This window comes from Squalius cephalus, assembly GCF_949319135.1.
Source record: "Squalius cephalus genome assembly, chromosome: 23".
Taxonomy (NCBI): domain Eukaryota; kingdom Metazoa; phylum Chordata; class Actinopteri; order Cypriniformes; family Leuciscidae; genus Squalius; species Squalius cephalus.
The window spans coordinates 10,945,681-10,969,580 of NC_137144.1; the positions used below are offsets into that span (position 1 = coordinate 10,945,681).

A 23,900-nucleotide genomic window follows, 5' to 3' on the forward strand; every position below is an offset into this window, starting at 1 on the left:
GATTTTCCTCAAAAGCATTCATTTAATGGTCGTGGCTCAGCGATGATACACAATTCTCTTTCAGGACATATACATACTGCATGAAACAAATGCTTATTTGAGGCACTGAAAGCTAAAGACAAAACTATGGCAAAAAAAGATAAATGATTGCATAGCACTGACGAATTCCTACAATAATTAAACAAAGAAATGTCTAGGAATTTAGGCTTCGCCCTCAAACATCTTCTTCCTGCCGCCCATACCGGCCTTGTCCTCAACGTTCTTACGCCAGTCCCCAACATCTGAAACCTGGATTATGAGAGAGGAATTGAGTGTGAAGGAATGGTAGTTCAATTAAACATAGGCCTGTATATCAGGGCTGTCAACGTTAATACGTTTACGCATGCAATGAATTAAAAATAACTATGTGGTAACCTTGGTAGCACGCACAATTGCATCATTAACGGAATTTACGTCACGCAGTTAGATGATCTTAGAAGTCAGGAGTTTATCAGAACAGATGATACCAGACAACGTTTCTCGGCTGGATAAAGCCAACCAAAGTCTCGATGGATGAGCATTGTAAACACGATTGTGGTAATGTACAGGAGTTGTACAGTAAGAACGCGCGAGTCTGTGATATTGATACGCAAACAAACGCACATTGTATTTATGCTCAGACACATTTCAGTACATTCACGTTATTTCCACACACATTCAGGAGGATAGTTTTGTTATCTGTCATGTTGCTGTGTTTAGTCATTCTGAATGGATCCATGTACTGTAATGGTAGGCATATAATGTAGTCAGGTCAAGGCCATTGGTTTAGGGATTCTTATTTATTTATTGTCATCTCCATGTGGTTCTGTGTTGAGTATTGCAACTTGACATGTCTAAAACGTAAACAAGCTCTAAAAAGCTCTAAACAAGCTCTTTGCTGTTGCACTGTACACATACTGTACACTGAACTCTAAAAAGTTTTGTTCTGTAACTTTTTTTTTTCGTGTGTGCTTTTGTGTGCATACATTTATGAATTAAGCTATATGGACTGTTTATATCATTTGGTTATTAGGTGACTTTTGGCAAGTTTCCTTTTTGGAAAGACGCCTACATTTACCATGAAAAAAACAAAATCATCCTTCAATCGTATAGTTTATTTTGCTGGATATAGCAAATGATGAGAAAATTAACACGTTAAAGAATATTAATTGTGATTAAAATCTTAATCTATTGACAGCCCTAATATTACCTTCTGAAGAGCTGCTTTACAGCTTACATTGAATTTGTTTCATAATTGATGCATTTTACAACATTAACACTGTTTATTAATGTGAAGCTGCTTTAAAACAATCTGTATTGTATACAATAAAAATGTGACTTGACATATAAACCAAAGGAAAACACAAAAATGCATTATTAACTACTTACTCAATAAACATTTATTAAAGTAGTAAATCATGAGAGCTCATACGTTAGCATGATTTTTGCCATGGTTAACGGTTGATAAGAGTCTCTAATGGTTAATTTGTTTTAATAATAATAATTATTTTTTTATTCATATTTATGTGATAATTGATACAAATATTTATATTATTGTTTATATGTTCACCTATGCTACAAGCAATGAGCGACTTGAGGCCAGTTAGGGGGATTTACCCATGGTAAAATCACTAATGCACGGCCTCTCATGGCTTCATGGATTTATATAACTTCACATCTGCTCTGTACTATAAGCACAAAGGAATAGTCACAGCATCATATTTCTCTCACCTCCTCTTTGACTTCCTTCTTGACTTGTTTCAGGTTGGCTCTCAGATCCAGAGACACCTTGTGTTTGGAGCCCAGAAGAGCCCCAAGCATCTGATCGGCAGACATGCGCACTTTCTTCAACGCGGGTTTCTTGAACTTGCCAATCAGGTCGACCACCTTGATCTTCAGATCTTCAATCTATACACACATTAGACTAGAGTCAAAACAGACCTCAGAGAACCCAATATATAGACTCAACAGAAACATCACCTTCATCATCATCATGAGGTATGTTTGAGTATTATAGTTTATAAGTTACCTCTTTATCTCCCTTGCCCACTTTGCTCTGCAAGTCATATCTCTCCTCATCAACCGTGTCGATCTGATGGTGAAGTTTCTTGCACAGTTCCTGAATGGTGACATTGAAAGAGTCAGGCTCTCTTTTCTAACCATCTTTTGCATCATAATGTTTCAAGAGTATGCAATATAACTTTTATCATGCCTAGTCGCATATACATCACTGAGACATCAGTGAAACTTCTGGACAGCACTAATATAGCCTACATACTAAGAACATATTTGTTTGTTCACAACCATAAATGTCAAGAAAAAAATATTTTGAATGCCATTCTAATATCCAAAAGTTATCTAAATAACATGATGAGTACATCAATGTTTGTAATATATTATATGATATTATATTATAAAAAGCCACAAAAGTCTAGCATTAATAAACAATATTAAGAGCATGTCTGTTCGTTCAGAACCATAAATGTCAAGAAAAAAATATTCTGAATTCCATTCTAATATCCAAAAGAGAAGATTGTTGCAAAATCTAGATCAATTCCATTGGTTTTCTGGATGTTTACTATAATTTTATTAAAGTATTTCATGGTGCCATCTAAATAACATGAGTACATCAATGTTTATATTATATTATATTATATTATATTATATTATATTATGTTATGTTATGTTATATTATATTATATTATATTATATTATATTATATTATATTATATTATATTATATTATTAAAAGCCACAAAAATCAAGCATTAATAAACAATATTAAGAGCCTATTTGTTCGTTCACAACCATAAACGTCAAGAAAAACATATTTCAAATGCCATTCTAGTAAAATCGAAATATATTTCATTGGTTTTCCAGATGCGTCTATGGTGTAAGACTGGAGAAACTGGAAGAGAGGGCTACTCTGAGAAAATAAAGGAAATTAACATTTTAACTCTCTTGCTATATTACCATCCCCATTCGAGACACAATCACACTTGAGTTGATCACCTCCCAATTTACACATCATTCCCTTCACCCATCCCTACCTGAATTCACCCAAACATCTATATGGTTTTATATGAACAATTATCATACAGTATTATACATGTTTGGTATCATTTGAAATGTCTCAGTGCGACTGGTACAAATGTCTCATTCCCAAAGAAGTAAACCAAAAGGTAATAAAGTTCTTAAGAGTTTAGAGATAACTTGCACACAGGGGAGGGTGTGTCTTTCAGGCAAATGGCATTCTGCTCCCAAAAGGTGTAAACTCTGAATGCAAGTTCCCACTGTGAACTCATGTTTACATTTGAAAAGAGGTTTCTGCCTTGGTCTGAGTATTTAGGGAGATGCTGAAGAAGGTTTGTGGCGATTTGTAACTCAAATTAGCCTGTGATGCGGAGTGTATGCAGGCACTCCGCATCATGTATTTTATAATGTCAGGTTCGTATCTTCTCTCTTTATTCCAGAGCATTTGATGTTTTGTATTTATTATCTTTCATAAACTGATTATGAAATTGGCATGATACATTTACCTGACATAATAAATTGTTACATTTGATTTTATTCCAACTGACTCTGAAATTGTTTTCCAAAGTAGATTAAACGGATTCGTATGTTACCGCAAGTTTTGCGTCAGATTAGTGACGACTAATATTTGGCATTAATTCAAGTGTACGTGTTTTGCAAAGACAAGAAGTGAATTTCCTTTTAGGGTAGCAAAAGTGCTGCTTGACCAACCTAAATCTGGGTGTGTCTTACCTCTGTTTTAATTTAATGTTAGTTTAGATAGGTATACGTGGGAAACCTATTATAAGACAAGTAAAGTTGGTTGACTTATATCTGCAGTAGTGGCCATACCTCAACTGAAGTAAACGTTACTTTAATTTCAAGTGTATGCAATCACGGGGGCTATACCAAAGTATCTTTGATTGTGTAAGCGTGAATGTTTGGTGACCGAAGCTGGCGAGCTTGTGATCGTGAGACCCACGTTAAACAAGGAATGAGGACCTCTGAGCGACATAGCTTCCTAATATGAACGGGTAAAATATAAGTAAAGAGTTAAATAGAACAATCAAATGTATTGCTAAACTATTATATAATTGACCAATAAACCAATTGGCAATCCAACCTAAATTTGAGGTTGTGATAAAATGGAGTCAGATAAAAGCTTAAATGGAATTAAATTACTTTGCCACGCGGAAAGACAGTAACGCACAGAGACCTTCAACCGTTCTATCGGATGCCTCCTTTGGACCGATCTATACAGGCTTAAGGCCTGTTCACACCGGGACGAATTTCGCGCGCGATATTCGCCGACGTTTAACGCCTCGTGACTAAACAAAGGGCGCCAATGTGAGTGTGCACACCGACGCGAAAAACGCCACTCGTAAAAGCGTAATTTTTTTGTTTCGTTTTTTGGTTTGACGCGCCGCGTCAAAAACTATCCGACCAATGAGATTGGCGCTTTTGCTCACGTGTCTGGAGCTTCTGAAGTTACAGTAAAACACAACTTGGGGGCGCTCAAACACAAAGCAGTCTTGCCGAGCACACATACGTAACGGCGAAGAAGATATACGCCAAGTAGCGTCTACACTGCCGGGAAGAAATAAGACGAGGAAGATGCAAGGCAAGATGAATGTAGAGCTGCTGGTCTCGATGGTGTCGGAACATAAAGAACTATATGACAAACGCGACATGACTTGCTCTCTTCTTCTGAGTGACAAGCGAGTGTCAGAAGCGTAAAGTTGCGCAACGCCACCTTGTGTGCCGGGGTATTTCTGTTTTACATTAAGCGCCATCTAATGTCAGGGAATGAATTTGCATGTTCACTTGGCTCATCATCAGCGAAAATCGCTTGGGTGTGAACACAAAAAACGCGCTGAAAAACGCTGGCGAATAACGCGCGCCGATATTCGTCCCGGTGTGTACGGCCCTTTACACTGGTTTTCTTGAAGTACTTTCGAAGTGTCGTGTAAATACCATGAGTGCATAAGTGTTTTTCTTTTAATATTATAGATTTTAGTAAAATTACGAATTACTTTTAAATTTTTATATTTTCTGGGTTTTGTTTTGTTTTAGTAGGCTAAATATTTTTATGTTTTAAGTTTTAGTAAATTTGTTTTGTACATTTTTTTAGTGCTTTTTAAAAAAGTTTCTATAACTTTTTATTTCACTCTTAGTTTTAATTATTTTAGAATTCAAATGTCGCCTTGGCTACTACCTGAAATAAAAATATTAGTTTTAGGTAATGATAATAACCCTGAAGTTCATGAGTATGGTAATGACATAATGATGTATTCATCGAATTACTGTTTTTGTAAAGAATGTACTTAAAATAATCTAACAAAAAATTCTGTCTTCCAAATGAAAACATAAACAAATTAACATCTAAGTACATGTGCTATGAGAGAACGTAAATCATATTCATATATCATATAAAATCATACAAGGACTTTTAATTAAATTAGCATTCTGAACATTTGGTGAATGTGGTGACAGACCTGCAGATCCGCTGTAGATGAGGGCATGGAGAGAGGAGGGCAGTTTTCTGTCATGTAATTCTCCCTGTCTACAATTAGCTGAGCGGCTTCTTTCTCCATAAGGCCCTTTGCAATGCTAAGCACCAAACTCTGTAGGGCAAATACATCAGTTAGACCCTGGATTTCATACAACACCATTATAGTGCTTTTATCAGCAACACACACAAACATAACAGCAGTCAGAAGAAATTACACTATTGTAAAGACCACATGTAATCACATGATGTGCACAGTTTTCTTTCCTATTGAAACAGGAGGGTGGGACATTTCAACGGGTCGGATTTTACTTTTTATGTCAAAGCCATGATGTGATGTGCTACGTGCTGGTCTGTTGTAGATGGTATTAGAATGAGGGACATTCTCATTCTACAAAGCATTTGATTGGACAAAGTAATATCAGTAAAATAGTTTAACAACTTAAAAGCTACATGACATTTTCACTAGCGAGGTAATGACGGCACTGTTCTTGAAGCAGATAAACTTACTCCGCTTCGTGCCATGACCGCATTACCAACTCGGTTGTATATTATTTTATAATAATTCAATGACCCGTCATCAATTATTCCTTAATTATATTATATTATATTATATTATATTATATTATATTATATTATATTATATTATATTATATTAATCAGTCACAAAAGTAAAATATTATTTCATGAGGTCTTCAATAAATATTTTATAATATTATATAGTATCAAAAGCATCTGTGTATTCTTTACTCTACCTTGAGATGGTGCTTGCGGCTCGATGTCATCTTTTTTCTGTGATGGATGATGAAAGAATTACAATTGAACAATAATAGATTCCCATTTCTTTGATATGAAATCAATGAAATAAGATATTCATATACTCACTCAGACATTTTGGGCTCCTGTTTTCTTCACCCCTGTACAGAGTGCAAAACAGAGCAGAAAAATATAACATTTTTTGAGAGATGAAACAACTATGAACTATTATGCTATTTGTACTCGTTGTGAATACGCAGGTCACAAGAAGTAATTCTTTTATCACATTTACTCACGACATTTTACTCACGACATGCTATCCGGCAACAAAGGATACCCTGATCTAAGCTAGCGGCGGCGCTGCCAGAATAAGACAATGCATGGACTGAGACAAAAATGCGTTTGCCCGCCTATCTAAATGTAGGGGAGAGACGGTGAATAACCCCTATTTCAAAAAATGGTGGCGTGTTACTTTAAATATGAAGAAAAAGACGACGGACTTTTGACACATCTCTGAATAGTTCAGAAGATAACAGACAAATTGTCCTCTTGTAATCTGCTATTGGTGAGTATCTAACGTAGGCTACCCTGATCTTTTTGAAGATTCACTCACGTTATAAACGTCAAATAATATAGATTTGTATATAAATTCTTGCCCTTTGTTCGCCCTAGCTAGCCTGGTGATGAAAAAATAAAGAGAAAAGGTTGTTTTAGATCTATACACATAGATTAATGCATTAAACAAGTGTCTTCGACCGTTATTGCATCTCTTCAGCTTTTTCAGTTTCTCGCGCGTTTTAAAATGCTGTGTAAAGTCAAAAGTTCAACTTTTGTAAACACGTCTCGACACTCACGCTATTTTCCATTTTGTTTGCGTTTTAAAAGCATCAGCGCATTCCTTAATTTAGCTTACCGCCGTTTTAAAGCCCTCACTATCTGTTATAATATATACATGGACATAATACGTTGTTACACGTATAGGCTATAATTGTCTATGGGACTGCAAGTCGACAAGTTATAGTATATGTCTGTGTAGGGACTAATTACATGCTTGATTAGTGATATTAAAGTGTACTTTATTTTTGTTACAAGTAGCCTACATTACAAATTCATTACGCGTGTCTTCGAAACATACAAGCCATATACCATAAGTGTATTATATTTGAGTAAAAATTATAGGCTATGCTCAGTTACCTTTGGCTTAAATTCCAAATACTACAAATTGTACACTTTGTCTTCAATAACAAATGCACATTAATAAACAAATATTACTTAGCTATACTTTGTACAATATAGCCTACTATTGTATACTATAATGTATTTTGAAAGTATACTTCAATGCATTGTTTTCATCACACAGTTAAAAATATAGGCTACCTAATATATTTTAAGTAAAGTGCAAATAAACAGAATTTTCACGTCAAGTATATATATTTTTAAATATATTTTTTAGAAAATAATACTATACTAAAGTACAATTATTTTAAAGTGTGTTAAAAGTTGTTTTATGAAAATACGTAAAAGCATGATGCTAATATACTTTTAATATATTTAAAGATCGTATATTTGCAATGTACAATTGAAAACGGGAATATATTTCAAATACAATAAAGTATACTTTTTTTCATTAGGGATTATTTATTCTTAGCACCCCCTTTGAACTGTTAAGCCCCCCCTTAGCACCCTGAAGAAAACAAATCCTGGAGCCGCCACTTGAACCAGCACTTATAAATGTCTTGCAATCCAGAGGGAAGGGTGTGAATTTCCCCCTCTGATATCCAGTATCTCAGTCTCCCTGATTCTGGAACAATCTATGCATATGTCAACAATACAACTAATCTGACCCTGTCTGCAGACAGCTGTATAAATCACACAGATCGTGTTTTTTTCTGTATTCAGAAATGTATTATGCTGTATTCTTGCATATTTATAACAGATCCCTTCAAAGCTTAGGATGGTTCGACAGAGATATCTAAGGAAGGGTTATTTTTCTTTCTTTCTTTCTTTCTTTCTTTCTTTCTTTCTTTCTTTCTTTCTTTCTTTTTTTGTGCAAATAATTGTTTTTATAGCATTAAAGGGTTAGTTCACCCAAAAATGAAAACTCTGTCATAATTTACTCACTCTCATGTTGTTTTAAACCTGTATGAGTTTCTTTCCTCTTTTGAATATAAAGGAAGATTTTGAAGAATGTTTGTTAACCAAACAGTTTCTGGTCCCCATTGCCTTCCATAGTGTTATTTTCTATACCATGGAAGTCAATGGTATAGCAACCCACAATATATGTTGAAAATATCTCCTTTTGTGCTCAGCACAAGGAATTAATACAGGTAAATGATGACAGAATTTTCAACTATCCCTTTAATGGGTTAAACAATAAATGTATTAGCATTTGTAGTGGAATTTCAGCACATATTCATGTTCATACAGTCATTTAAAATGTCACTTTTGTGCCAAGCTCATTTTGGCAGTCCAACACGCATTGCAAGATATTCAACTGACATTTAATTCAGTAGCAAGAAAATAAAATCTTTAATACGAATTTAGGATTACATAATTTGTGTACAATACTTTTGTACTGTACCAGCTAAAAAAAAAAGGGTTACAAATTAATTTCAAAATTAATGCTAAAATAATCACTTAATAAAATGAAAAAAAAAAAAAAAGTATTATTTTATAGTTCCAAATAAAATAAAATAAAATAAAATAAATCACTATAAACTGCTTACAGAAATACGTTTGTCATCCTAAAAATACAATCCAAAGCATGAGTTCAGTAAATTCCAAGTGAATAACACCTCAAAAACAAGTCAAGCATCTTTGGATGAGACAAAATGGAATCAAACCATGAAAAGGTAGACATTGTCCTCACCTATATGAGAAAGTTAAGCAGCAGCTCAGCCCTGAAAGAAGAATATCTGAAGGAAGCAGACCACTAGCAGCAGGACTACACTTATAAACCAGTATATAAACCTGGCGTCATCATTCGTCTCCCCTCTTTATGGTAATGTAACTTACCACAGTTGGTTTGCCAGGCTCTTGAAATATCCACTTTTAATGTCCGCCAATCACACTGCTTAAAATAGACTATTGGAGAAAACAAATTTCCAGATGTCAGGATAATGAAACTAACAAGAAGAATTAGGTCAAGGCAGTTGTTGAATATGATCTGATAAGGGCTGTCAGGAGTCGTTCATCTGCCAAATGAATTGATAAACATGCAAGGTGTTGGAGAATAACAATTGTGTTTATGTTTCTTTTCTTTTTTGGCTATAACTAAAAAAAAAATTACATTTTGTTTAAACTTGATTATTTATTTTTGTTTTGGAAAAACAAGCTGCCATTTCTGGTTTGTAAGGATTAAGTTTCTTATGTTTAATTAATAGAAGCAACTGATTTATTGTGATTTATTGTGCTCCCCCCTGCCTTTACCTAACATGATCCTCTGGGTTGCAAAGTCAGCAGCGCTTACTAATAAACGTAAGACAGTTGGTAGTGGACTATTTTCAGAAACCTTCAACTCAACCTTGCTAAGACAGAACTGCTTGTGGTCCCGGCCAACCCAACACTCCATCACACCTTCTCCATTCAGCTAGGTTTGTCAACCATAACTCCATCCAGGACAGCCAGGAACCTTGGAGTTGTGGTTGATGATCAGTTAAACTTCACAGACCACATTGTTAGAACTGCTTGGTCCTGCAGATTTGCCTTATACAACATGAGCTATTCACAAAAGCAGCCTTAGCGTGTTGAATGCCCAAACACGAGAGCCAGCTATTGTTGCACAAGAAGGGATAGTGCAGTGCAATCTCAAAATGAGAAACTCCCACCGAACCAACACAGAAATGTAACAGCAATTGTTGAGCTTTTAAAGCTTGTGGCCACTGATCGCGCCGTCACACCAACACCAAGAAAAAGGATCTTCCCACGAAGCAGATTATTTTGTTAGTCTTGAACACACTCTGAAGAGAACAGGACAGCTCTGCTCTGAAGTGAAAGACAAAGGTGCGTGCATCCGCTTCCGTATTTATACCCGCACTGCAGGGCGGGACTACCCTGGAAATCCAGAGTTCTCGCGAGAGCACAAGTTGAATTTGCTCAGCGAGTTTACTCTGGCGTCGAGTAATGATGCTCATTAAACATGCCCTTGTATCCGAGCTGCACCAATCACATCGGGTTATCTGATATAGGCGGGCCAGAGGCGAGCTAAACAGATGACGACAACGCTGTGACATCGAAGTCATTAGTAAACATTGCAAGATGGCTATGGATGAATACCAGTTGTTTGAAACAGCTTTGGTCGCTACAATGAACAAGTTAGACTTGGCTTTTTATCTAAAAGAGGAACAGAAGACGCCACTCGAATCGTTCCTTTGCAAGAAGGGCGTTTTTGCTGTTTTGCCAAAAGTCTAATCTACCAGTTAGCTCCGCTGGTAGCTAAGCATTAGCTAGTAGCTGGTAGCTAGGCTTGTTGTGATTGGTCGTAGTGTTATCAAATTGCGTGCAGTGAGATTTTCAAATGCATGCTTGGTGCCGCTCCTCGAGCTGGCCGATTTTCATTAGTCGATGCCAGACCATTAATCTTTCAGATTTAGGTCTGGATTTCCAGGCTAGGGCGGGACAGGGAGCGCGAGATGCAAATCCCGCACGACAATGTGTATTGGCTCATTTTGTATACACTTGAAGATGATAGGGCTCCCTGAAGTGATCCCAATTACGTCGGCACGTCGATCATGACTGACTAAAAGAACTTCTTTCTTACTGAACTGTTCTAAAAAAGAACTTCACATTCAACAGAGGAGGAAATGTGATTAATTTTGACCAGTTCCACTGATGAATTTCTCCTCATTAGCTGACCATCATTAGCTCTGTAAAAGTAATAATAACTGAATCAAACAGAAGCTGAGGCATAGACAGCACATAGCTTTGTTAACTGTAAAAAAAATAAGTTTTACATATTTAATGTCTAATATGATGTTTAATTACAGGAGCTGAAGACTACAGTCATGTAAGTATCTGCTTTATTCTGCAAGGGACAGGTCGCCCCCTCTCATGGAGGCTGCCTCCTGGACCATGATCACATGACCAGCTGAATACTACTCACTTTATCTTGATAATTCCCCTGTTTTCAGACACTTTTGGTTGAGGAATAAATGAATAATGGCAACAAATTTGCCTGTGATGGGATAACTCAAGGCCTTGCCTTGCCTTGCCTTGAACGAACATCTGATGCTTAAAGCACACAAAATGTGAAACACTTTGGGATTTTGAAGTCACCATCTTATTGGTTGAATTCTATTTTCTACAGGATTTTCAGGAGAAATCTGTGTCGCAATCTTAAATGGTCTGTCTGGAAACAAAGCCATTGTGACGCCAAAGGCCAAACCCCCTCATGGAAGAAGAAAGCCGGCATGTTTACAACTGTGAAAATGAGCGCTTATCAGGATCAACTAAATGCTGGATTATCAAAAGTATGTGAAGTATGTCAAGTTTGTGGCATAGACTCTTTAAAAGATGTCCAAGAGTTTTACATGCCAGGCTGTTATTGTAGGGACATTGACTTTACATTTTCATTCCCCTAAACATGACGCTGAACAAAACAAACTGGGATTGGTTGCTTTACATGTCAGTGAGGTGGTCTCTTGGGTGGTCCTTGGCCAATGGAGCCATCAGTCTGAAGGTCTGGCTACACGAGACTAAAACTGCGTTCACATCAGCAGATGGCAGTATAAAGTCCAAGACAATTGTCCACAACCAAAAGTGTCAAATCAACAAGTGAAAAAAATGGTGCAATTTGCTGCCCATTATTAATTTGAATCAGCAAGTGAAATATACTTTTATTAAATTTATTTATAATTGTATTATTATTATTATGAATTAATTCATTACAAATTATTTCGATTGAGGCTTTTTTTTTGTTTTTGTTTTTTTGTTGGTAACTCAGCAATGTAAAAACAACTAAAGACTTTGCAACAACCATGTCCTGCATATTTTTGCTCACACTTTACCACACTGGTAATGTTTGGAACAGCATTCTCAACAACACTCAATATAGCATGTTCGATATGTACACATACTGTGCCCACTATGCATATTTTGTATGCATGACTAATTACTGCAGTATGCTGTATGTAATACTGTATCCGACAATGCAAAGCTCTCAACATGACATTTACAGTGTGATACATAAACCAAAAGTAACATCAACCCACTGTTTACCAAACCAAATGTTGTACACATGCTTGGAATAAAAAAGTAAAATAACCATTCAGTATCTACTTCATTGACATAACAGGTAATTGACTCCACTGACTTAATTAAACAGGTAATGTAATGAGGTAGGCTATTCATTATGCAACAACAAGAATACTAAAATTGACACATTTATCACTGCATAGGCTACAGTATCACATTGATTATAAAAAATAGCAGTCAGTATCCTGTTTTATCAATTGCATGTTATGTACAGTTATTGTACAGTTATATTGTGCATGTTATTTACAATTATGCAGAACAACACACAGTCATGTAAATCTAGTTACGGTTTGAAGATGCAGATTACCTGCAGTTCCCACCATGACCAGTAGATATCGCTAGAGACTTCTGCAACTCTCCATCCAGCTCTCTTCCTGATTATGTTCATCCTTAATCCCTGAAAAGAAGAATCAAAGGTTATGTTTAAAAAAATTAATAAATAATAATCAAGGCTTGGTTTCACAGACAGGATTTAGATTAAGCCAGGATTAGGCCTTAGTTCAATAAGGGCATTTAAGTACCTTTTTTAATGTGCCTTAGAAAAAAATATAACTGATGTGCATTTCTATACAAAACAATTGCACTGACATATTTTAAGATTTGACAGTGCAAGTTGCTTTCAGTTAAAACAGCTCAAGCATGAATTTAGTCTGGGACTAGGTTTAAGCCTTGTCTGTGAAACCGGGGATAAAGGTTAGGTTAAAAACACCCAAACCAATGCTCCAAGCGTAAGGTAGGAGTTTAGTTGCTATTTGCACTGATATTTTTGTTTTCCGCTTTCCAGACAGGTTACCAAACACTCCCCTGCTGCGTCCCAATTCAAAGGCTGCATCCATTGTGTCACTGCGGCGTGACAAAGGCTGTCCCAATTTCGAAGGCTCCTTAAAATGCGTCCTTCTTTCCTGTGAAATGAAGGATGCCCTTTCTCACAGTTTTAAATTCCATTTATTTAAAGGCTGAGCCTAACTTAAATGTATGACCAAATTATCACAATTTATTTCCAATTGGATAAAAATTCTGTCATATACTAACTCACATATATTATATTATATTATTATATTATATTATATTATAGTTTAAGTAAATGTGTCAAATAACATTAAACTTAATTTAATATTTACAACATAAATGTCCCTATTAGGATAAAAAAAAGTATATAATAATTAGTTAAAAACGGAGCAATTATCAACTGTCTATTCTTCTTCTGTGTCAGGATTACTTTTAGAATGCAAATAGCAATGCCAGGTCAAAAGTATGACAATGAGTTACCATTGTGATAATGTGAGTAAATATGTAGTAAAGTCCTTTACATTTGAACAATGCTAATACTCCAGATTTAAGCCATAGCATCATTGTCTAAAGCACCAAAGAGATCCCTGAGGGTCATTTTAGACACGCCAGCTGAAGTGTTATTTATTTATTTTAAGATTCGGTCTTGACAGCAAGATAAACATTGGCATATCACCCTCTAGTCCTAACAGCCGAAATGAATCGAGTTTCCAAATCTCAAATCAACACATTATATTTCATCTACCAAGTGTGTGTCAAAATAGCTCAGTGATTTTTCAATAGCTGTTTTCTATATTCCCAACAAGAATACAGATTTAATATCCCATGACAAATAAGACAAAATAAAACCAGATAATTGATTTCCTAACAAATCAATCCAAGTCTGAAAAAAGGCCAAGTTCTTAAAGGCTCTGAAAAATTATATCATGCACAAACTACTTTTCTCAATTTATGCTTACAAAATTGAAAATAAAAAATAAACAAGCAGTAAAAACACCTTTCAAATGCATCACAAATAGCTAAATTTGGTTCAAATATTAAATTATCTGTCAACGCCAAAAATGTACACAGTGCAGTTGGTCAAGATTCACCCAGATGCTATTACACATTAACAATAGGATAATCAAAGGAAAAAGCAGAGAAAACAGCAGCTCACCTATGAGCTGAGGCACACACAGCCAGAAGAATGGAGGAAGAACTGGGTCTCTTCAGGGAGCGGGCATAAGAAGTATATATTGTATTCCCCTATGACCAAGGAAATCCCATCTCTCTTTTTATGGTAGTTGATCCATTCAGAGAACCAATACACACACACCTGAAACACAATATCAGATCCCTCATCTCCACCCGAACCCCCTCCATATAAATAACCCCTCTTTAGATTGTGCAATTTATTTTTAATCTAACAAACTGAAGAACTCACATGAGGCAGTGTTCATAAACATTTTTCTAAATTTCTAATTTCTGAAAAGTTAATAAAAAAAATATTGTATTACATCTTTTATAATATTCAAAATATATACAATATCATATTAAACCTTCACTTTTCAAGCAACAGGAATGGTGCCCCAGAAACAAAAAATTCCAAATTTGCCCCAGTCTGACAAATGAACCTAAAGGAATACTGCGATTTGATCTCTTTCTTGACTTTCTGAGCAAAACCAGGCATGTCTAGAAAGACGGAAACTCTCTTTTTTATTCTTGTTTATGGAAGTGGGTTCCAGCCTAGACCAATAAGCCGCTGAGCTCCTGAAATATCCCGAGCCCATCCTCAGCAGGACAAAATTTCCCTTCCTTCAAGACGCATACATGTGCTGTAAACGGCAGCAATGCGTAATACACCAAGATGCATATCTGTCAGAACAAATAAAGGGTTAAATAGCAAAATAATAGATGTTTCAGAAAAAAAAAAAAAAAAAAGGGGGGGGGGGGGGGGGAGTATTTTAAGTTACTCACCATACAGCAAAAGAGGAGATCTCCATAAATGTGAGTTGAAATGCCACCCATATTTCTTCTGGAAGTTGTGCACAAACCAAATTAAATTAAAATAAAATGCCACCCATATTTCTTCTGGAAACTGCACCGACCAAATCAAATTTCAGCACTATAATATTTATTCATTAAAGTCAAAACAAAGCACTAGTCAAAGAGCGTAAGGGAGTGAAAGAACCAAAGTATGCGTAATAAAACAAACAAAAAAGGGATTTTCCTCAAAAGCATTCATTTAATGGTCGTGGCTCAGCGATGATACACAATTCTCTTTCAGGACATATACATACTGCATGAAACAAATGCTTATTTGAGGCACTGAAAGATAAAGACATAAAACTATGGCAAAAAAAGATAAATGATTGCATAGCACTGACGAATTCCTACAATAATTAAACAAAGAAATGTCTAGGAATTTAGGCTTCGCCCTCAAACATCTTCTTCCTGCCTCCCATACCGGCCTTGTCCTCAACGTTCTTACGCCAGTCCCCAACATCTGAAACCTGGATTATGAGAGAGGAATTGAGTGTGAAGGAATGGTAGTTCAATTAAACATAGACCTGTATATCAGGGCTGTCAACGTTAATGCGTTTACACATGCAATTAATTAAAAATAATTATGTGGTAACCTTGGTAGCACGCACAATTGCATCATTAACGGAATTTACGTCACGCCGTTAGATGATCTTAGAAGAGTTTTTCAGACTGACTCTGAGCATCTACAATGGCAAATTTCTATTCTAACCCTTTAACCTGATTTCACTTCTGTTTGCGATCAGATCATTTTAAGCCATTAAGAAAGTTTTCAGTCAAATTATCCAATTAGCGAATGCATTTAAACAGTCAGCCCAAAACAAGCGCTAATGTAAAGAAAACCAGGCTGATTACATCAAAGATGGCAGAGAGAATAGAGACTCAGTGAATTATTCATTCCAGTGTCTGTTTAGGTTTAAAACACAAGCTCTGTTATATTCTGTGATTGTGTCTGAAGAGCGCAAGCCTGAAAACAGACCGAACTTAACGTCAAAACATCCACCGTTGTATGAACAGATGATACCGGACAACGTTTCTCGGCTGGATAAAGCCAACCAAAGTCTCGATGGATGAGGATTGTAAACACGATTGTGGTAATGTACAGGAGTTGTACAGTAAGAACGCGCGAGTTTGTGATATTGATGCGCAAACAAACGCACATTGTATTTATGCTCAGACACATTTCAGTACATTCATGTTGTTTCCACACACATTCAGGAGGATAGTTTTGTTATCTGTCATGTTGCTGTGTTTAGTCATTCTGAATGGATCCATGTACTGTATTGTAGTAGGCATATAATGTAGTCAGGTCAAGGCCATTGGTTTAGGGTTTCTTATTTATTTATTGTCATCTCCGTCCCTTTCTTTCAAATAATAATACTGCAGTTCTCATTCACGCACTAGTCACTTCACGTATAGACTACTGTAATGCTCTTCTCACAGGTGTTCCCGCCAAATTGCTACATAAGCTTCAGTTGGTTCAGAATTCTGAAGCTCGTGTTCTATCTAGAACACATTCTACTGAGCACATTTCTCCAGTTCTTCAGCAATTGCACTGGCTTCCCAATACCTTACTCAGCTTCTCCATGTTTACACTCCTTCACGTGCTCTCAGATCTTCATCTTCAATTTCTCTTGTGGTACCTCGTATTCGACTAACTACCATGGGTGCCAGACCTTTTAGTTATGCAGCCGCCCACCTATGGAACTCTCTTCCCCTTGATGTTCGCAATAGCAATTGCTTGTTGACTTTTAAAACGCGTCTTAAGACATCTTTTTATACAAGCTTATTTATAACATGTTGTACTGAGTCTTTAATGCACTTTATCTGTATATGCAGCTTGTTTGTTGTGTGTATTGTCTTATGCAGTGACCTGTATATTGCTTGTGAGGTGACCTTGGGTGTTATGATAAGGCGCCATTAAATAAAATGCATTATTATTATTATTATTATTATTATATTATTATTATTATTATTATTATTATTATTATCTCCATGTGGTTCTGTGTTGAGTATTGCAACTTGACAGGTCTAAAACGTAAACAAGCTCTAAAAAGCTCTAAACAAGCTCTTTGCTGTTGCACTGTACACATACTGTACACTGAACTCTAAAAAGTTTTGTTCTGTAACTTTTTTTTTTTTTTTCGTGTGTGCTTTTGTGTGCATAAATTTATGATTTAAGCTATATGGACTGTTTATATCATTTGGTTATTAGGTGACTTTTGCCGTCTCCAAGTGTCCTTTTTGGAAAGACGCCTACATTTACCATGAAAAAAAACTTGCAGAAAATGCAGTTTTGTGAAAATCATCCTTCAATCGTATAGTTTATTTTGCTGGATATAGCAAATGATGAGAAAATTAACACATTGAAGAATATTAATCGTGATTAAAATCTTAATCTATTGACAGCCCTAATATTACCTTCTGAAAAGCTGCTTTACAGCTTAAATTGAATTTGTTTCATAATTGATGCATTTTACAACATTAAAGTAGTAAATCATGAGAGCTCATACGTTAGCATGATTGTTGCCATGGTTAACGGTTGATAAGAGCCTCTAATGGTTTATTTGTTTTAATAATAAATATAATTTTTTTATTCATATTTATGTGATAAGTGATACAAATATTTATATTATTGTTTATATGTTCACCTATGCTACAAGCAATGAGCGACTTGAGGCCAGTTAGGGGGATTTACCCATGGTAAAATCACTAATGCACGGCCTCTCATGGCTTCATGGATTTTTATAACTTCACATCTGCTCTGTACTATAAGCACAAAGGAATAGTCACAGCATCATATTTCACTCACCTCCTCTTTGACTTCCTTCTTGACTTGTTTCAGGTTGGCTCTCAGATCCAGAGACACCTTGTGTTTGGAGCCCAGCAGAGCCTGAAGCATCTGATCGGCAGACATGCGCACTTTCTTCAACGCGGGTTTCTTGAACTTGCCAATGAGGTCAACCACCTTGATCTTCAGCTCTTCAATCTATACACACATTAGATTAGAGTCAAAATGGACCTCAGAGAACATCTCGGATTACGACTGTAACCCTGGTTCCTTGAGGAGGAAACGAGACGCTGCTTTGAGATGCTGTGGGAATGCCTCTGCATGATTGCGTCATGAAGCACATATGAAATCAGTCCAATGGTGTGACAGAACGTCGTGTGACGTCATCAACCAGGAAACTATAAAGCATACCTGGAACAAACAGTCACTAGCTTCTGATAGGCTGAAACAAGTCGCACACAGGTATGCAGGAAGTATGGCAGGGCAACGCAGCGTCTCATCCCTCCTCAGGGAACCAGGGTTACAGTCGTAACCCGAGACAACATTCCACCACATCACAAACATATTGGAGGGAAACTCCTGATGCTAATGTTTTTGAAGCAGCCATACTCCTAGTCTTTTGGTCTGACACCTCACAGTGCCATGAAGGAAACCTAGAGGGTGTTTCCCCAAGGATACGCCACTTAAAGGGACGTGGTAAGCAGCTAAGGCCGCCATGTACAGCTTTAGTGTGGAGGGGAATAGACCTGCGGAGAAACGCCCCTGCAGGAACTCCAGCACTGCAACCACTGGGCAGATAACTGGGTCCAGCTGGTGCTCTCTGCACCAGGAAGTGAACAAATATCCACTTGAAGGCGTAGAGTTTCCTCGTGGAGGGAGCTCTGGAGTGGAGGATGGTCTCAACAATCTTGGTTGAGAGACCTAAACTTATGAGCTGGGCCCCCTCAGAGGCCAAGCCCAAAGTTTTCACAATTCTGGGAAAGGGTGAAGGATCAACTCGCTCGCCTGAGAGAAATAGTCCCTCCTGAGCGGAATCGCCAAAGTACGGTTCTCGGACCTGCCAAAATGGGGCTATTAACAGAAGAACTCTCTCCAGAGCTCCCGGGAGCAGAACGATAGGGGGAGTGACCTCAGCCATGTCTGCACCATAGCGTCCAGCCCCAGAGGAGCTGGCTGACTGAGTGAGAACCACAGTGGACAGTGTGTTGTCTCTTAAGATGAGAACAGGTCTACTTCCGCTCTACCAAGTTTTTCATAGGAGCTCCACCACCTTGGGGTGGAGTCTCCATTCCCCGGGCCTCGGCCCCTGCCTCGACAGAATGTCTGCTCCCTGATTTAAATACCCAGGGATGTAAATTGCCTTTAGAGAGAGCAAATTCCCTTGGGCCCTCAGGAGGATCTGGTGAGCCAGTTTATGGTTGATGTAAGAGACCACCGATGTGTTGTCCATGCGGACAAGCACATGATGGCCCCCTCAGGTCCGGAAGGAAGTGTTTGAGAGCTCAAAACAACACCATCATTTCTAGCCGATTTATGTGCCAAGAAAGTAGATGGTCCTGCCACAGACCTTGTGCCGAGCGACCACTCATGATTGCCCCCCAACCTGTGAAGGAAGCATCTGTCATTAGCGTTACGCGACGACAAGAAGCCCCATACACTGGGCCTTGGGCAAAGAACCAAGGTTTCTTCCACATGACTAAGGCACGTAGGCAACGCCGCGTGACCTTGATCATGCGAAACGGATTTCCCCTCAGAGAAAACCCCTTGGTTCTAAGCCACCACTGCAGGGGTCTCATGTACAGGAGGCCAAAAGTTATTACGTTGGATGTAGCTGCCATAAGACCCAACAGAAACTGTTTCACAGTGAGTGACTGGCCTAGTTTTACCCCATTTACGGCTGAGAGAATCGATGCTATACGAGCAGGGAATAGTTGTGCCTGCATCGTCATCAAATCCTAAGCCACACCTAGAAAAGTGATCCTCTGAGCTGGAAGCAGCACACTCTTTTTGGCGTTGAGCCTCAGCCCCAACTTTCTCATGTGAAACAGAATGACATCTCGATGCCGAACCGCCATCTGCTCGGAATGAGCTAAAATCAACCAGTAGTCGATATAATTCAACACGCGAATGCCCTGGAGCCTCAGTGGAGCCAGAGCTGCATCCACGCATTTCGTGAAAGTGCGGGGTGTTAAACCTAGGCCGCCGAAGGGAAGAACCCGATATTGGCATGCTTCGCCTCCGAAAGCGAACCTCAGAAACTTCCTGTGATGAGGTAGATTGCTACATGGAAGTACACGTCCTTCAAATCTATCGTGACAATTCAGTCCTCGTACTGAATCTGTGACACAATCTGTTTGAGTGTACGCCTCCATCCTTCTTTGGAACAGAGAGCAAATTCCCTTGGGCCCTCAGGAGGATCTGGTGAGCCAGTTTATGGTTGATGTAAGAGACCACCGATGTGTTGTCCATGCGGACAAGCACATGATGGCCCCCTCAGGTCCGGAAGGAAGTGTTTGAGAGCTCAAAACAACACCATCATTTCTAGCCGATTTATGTGCCAAGAAAGTAGATGGTCCTGCCACAGACCTTGTGCCGAGCGACCACTCATGATTGCCCCCCAACCTGTGAAGGAAGCATCTGTCATTAGCGTTACGCGACGACAAGAAGCCCCATACACTGGGCCTTGGGCAAAGAACCAAGGTTTCTTCCACATGACTAAGGCACGTAGGCAACGCCGCGTGACCTTGATCATGCGAAACGGATTTCCCCTCAGAGAAAACCCCTTGGTTCTAAGCCACCACTGCAGGGGTCTCATGTACAGGAGGCCAAAAGTTATTACGTTGGATGTAGCTGCCATAAGACCCAACAGAAACTGTTTCACAGTGAGTGACTGGCCTAGTTTTACCCCATTTACGGCTGAGAGAATCGATGCTATACGAGCAGGGAATAGTTGTGCCTGCATCGTCATCAAATCCTAAGCCACACCTAGAAAAGTGATCCTCTGAGCTGGAAGCAGCACACTCTTTTTGGCGTTGAGCCTCAGCCCCAACTTTCTCATGTGAAACAGAATGACATCTCGATGCCGAACCGCCATCTGCTCGGAATGAGCTAAAATCAACCAGTAGTCGATATAATTCAACACGCGAATGCCCTGGAGCCTCAGTGGAGCCAGAGCTGCATCCACGCATTTCGTGAAAGTGCGGGGTGTTAAACCTAGGCCGCCGAAGGGAAGAACCCGATATTGGCATGCTTCGCCTCCGAAAGCGAACCTCAGAAACTTCCTGTGATGAGGTAGATTGCTACATGGAAGTACACGTCCTTCAAATCTATCGTGACAATTCAGTCCTCGTACTGAATCTGTGACACAATCTGTTTGAGTGTACGCCTCCATCCTTCTTTGGAACAATGAAGTAATGGCTGTAAAACCCTAACTCCCTGCTGGGAGGAGGAACCCTTTCTATGGCCTCCTTTCGCAGAAGAGTCTGTACTTCTTGCTCCATAACCAGAGCCTGCTCGGGGTCCACCACCCGTAGGGAGGACTCCTAGAAATCTGGGCAGACAAGAACCGAACTGAATTCTGTAACCCTTTTCTATTGTGAGCAGGACCCAACAAGATATATTTGGCAGTAGTTTCCACGCTGCTAGAAAATCTGCTAAGGGGACCTGTCTCCCAGGACTGGCCTCTGGTATTGGTCAAACAGCCACCTCGGCGCCCTGAAACGGTGAACCGGGTGGGAACAACTGAACTGGCAGCACTGCGGCCCACCTCGGAGGGTCGCCCCCTAGATGGCACAGAAAAGAAACGGGCACCGTGTAATGAGGTGGAATCCGATTCTACCTGGAGGGGACTGCCCTCAGAAGTCTAACGGCCTCTGCGTCAGGACTTTTTCTTAGTTGAAGCCTTCTTTGAGATAATGACTGTCCTCAGATCTGTCTTATCCCAAGACAACTACGGCTTAAGGAACCAGCCTCTCAAGACAGGCAGGAAACAACCGAACTGACCCCTCTTAAACCCTCCTTCTGCGAGTCAGACACAGAAACTAGAACTCGCTGGAGATCGCTGCACCCCAAAGCACACAAGGTTGTGGGGTTGGCAGAAAGGCCCCTGAGGGCACCGAAGGGAGATGGGCACCATATAATGAGGTGCTATCCATTCCCCCCTGGGAATTCACCAAATATTTTCTCAGAATTAAATGACTTAAAATAATTAAAAGATCAGATGAGTACATATTTAATTTTCTCAAAAATTAAATGCAGCCAAATATCAACCAGACAAGAATGCATGGTCTGAATGACAGGCTGAATATTCATATTATAATCTCAACACAAAAAGAACCATAGCCTTAATAATAGTCTGCTAACAAACATAATTAGTTTGCACACAATCATGAGAGAAAGAGAGAAAGGGAAATTCCTGTCTGCTCAGTTCCATGCGCATATATATATATATATATATACGTTGCCTCGGCACACACGAGATGAGACACTAGATTATTAATGCAGAGATGCAGACCCAAAATCTACACGCTTCCTCAGTAAACGCAAGATCTGAGCCACTAGATTCTTATTGCAAACCCGTAATCTATGTGGTGCCTCGGCACACACGAGATTCGAGATCGAGTCTCAGAATCTTTACTGCAGACCCATAATCTACGCGCTGCCTCGGCAAACGCGAGATCCGAGCCAAGAATCTCTATTGACTTTCTTCCCTCGAGAAGAAAGCCAACAGAAGCAGAGCTAAAACTTACGACAGTGCAAACGTTATACGTCGGGAATTAATGAATGAACACTGTCAGCCCCCTTTTACTAGAGCTGACCGTGCATGCTCCACTCCCAAACAAACACCACATAAATCGCGTATATCCCCACTCTTAATGAAGCGAGGGCAGGGAGGAACACATGATCCAAAATGATGTTTGCTCGCCATTATACTCCTGTCTAGATATATTGTGCTTGTGGACAAACAACAATAAATAGACAGAGACAGTTTAACACAGAGTGCTTGCTGAAGACACAGAAGCTAGTGACTGTTTGTTCTAGGTATGCTTTATAGTTTCCTGGTCAATGACGTCACATGACGTTCCGTCACGCCATTGGACTGATTTCATATGTGCTTCATGGTGCAATCACGCAGAGGCGTTCTCGACGCAGCTCAAGTTCCCTTGATATGGAATTCAATATATAGACTCAAATAAAGAAACATAACCATCACCTTCATTATCATCATAAGGTATGTTTTATATTATAGTAAAACATTATATTATAGTTTATAAGTTACCTCTTTATCTCCCTTGCCCACTTTGCTCTGCAAGTCATATCTCTCCTCATCAGCCGCGTCGATCTGATGGTGAAGTTTCTTGCACAGTTCCTAAATGGCGACATTGAAAAAGTCAAGCTCTCTTTTCTAACCATCTTTTGCATCATAATGTTTCAAGAGTATGCAATATAACTTTTTTCACTGAGACATCAGTGAAACATCTGGACAGCACTAATATAGCCTACATACTAAGAACATATTTGTTTGTTCACAACCATAAATGTCAAGAGAAAATATTTTGACTGCCATTCTAATATCCAAAAGAGAAGATTAATCTAGATATCTACATAAAAATCCCATTGGTTTTCTGGATGTTTACTATGATTTTCTTAAAGTATTTCATGGTGCCATCTAAATAACATGAGTACATCAATGTTTATATTATATTATATTATATTATATTATATTATATTATATTATATTATATTATATTAT

The 23,900-nt window shown here is 38.4% G+C and overlaps 2 protein-coding genes across 2 annotated transcripts in view; both read right to left on the reverse strand.

Moving 5' to 3' along the window:
• LOC307151804 (troponin I, fast skeletal muscle-like) lies at positions 1 to 9,270 on the reverse strand. The gene is made up of 7 exons (XM_079859974.1): positions 9,164 to 9,270; positions 6,424 to 6,455; positions 6,294 to 6,330; positions 5,525 to 5,653; positions 2,048 to 2,137; positions 1,750 to 1,926; positions 1 to 288 (listed from the first exon to the last, which is right to left on the reverse strand). Exons 2-7 carry the CDS (start codon positions 6,429 to 6,431, stop codon positions 202 to 204), a joined length of 528 nt encoding a protein of 175 aa, XP_079716100.1. The 5' UTR covers positions 6,432 to 6,455; positions 9,164 to 9,270; the 3' UTR covers positions 1 to 201.
• LOC307151805 (troponin I, fast skeletal muscle-like) overlaps positions 6,424 to 23,900 on the reverse strand; it is a 22,641-nt gene continuing 5,164 nt past the window's right edge. The window contains exons 5-11 of the mRNA XM_079859975.1: positions 23,427 to 23,516; positions 18,170 to 18,346; positions 15,292 to 15,827; positions 14,492 to 15,189; positions 12,854 to 12,943; positions 9,164 to 9,378; positions 6,424 to 6,455 (exon numbers count right to left, since the gene is read on the reverse strand). Of these exons, the coding sequence (XP_079716101.1) occupies positions 15,741 to 15,827; positions 18,170 to 18,346; positions 23,427 to 23,516 (354 nt within the window). The 3' untranslated portion in view covers positions 6,424 to 6,455; positions 9,164 to 9,378; positions 12,854 to 12,943; positions 14,492 to 15,189; positions 15,292 to 15,740. The remainder of the gene's footprint in view (positions 6,456 to 9,163; positions 9,379 to 12,853; positions 12,944 to 14,491; positions 15,190 to 15,291; positions 15,828 to 18,169; positions 18,347 to 23,426; positions 23,517 to 23,900) is intronic.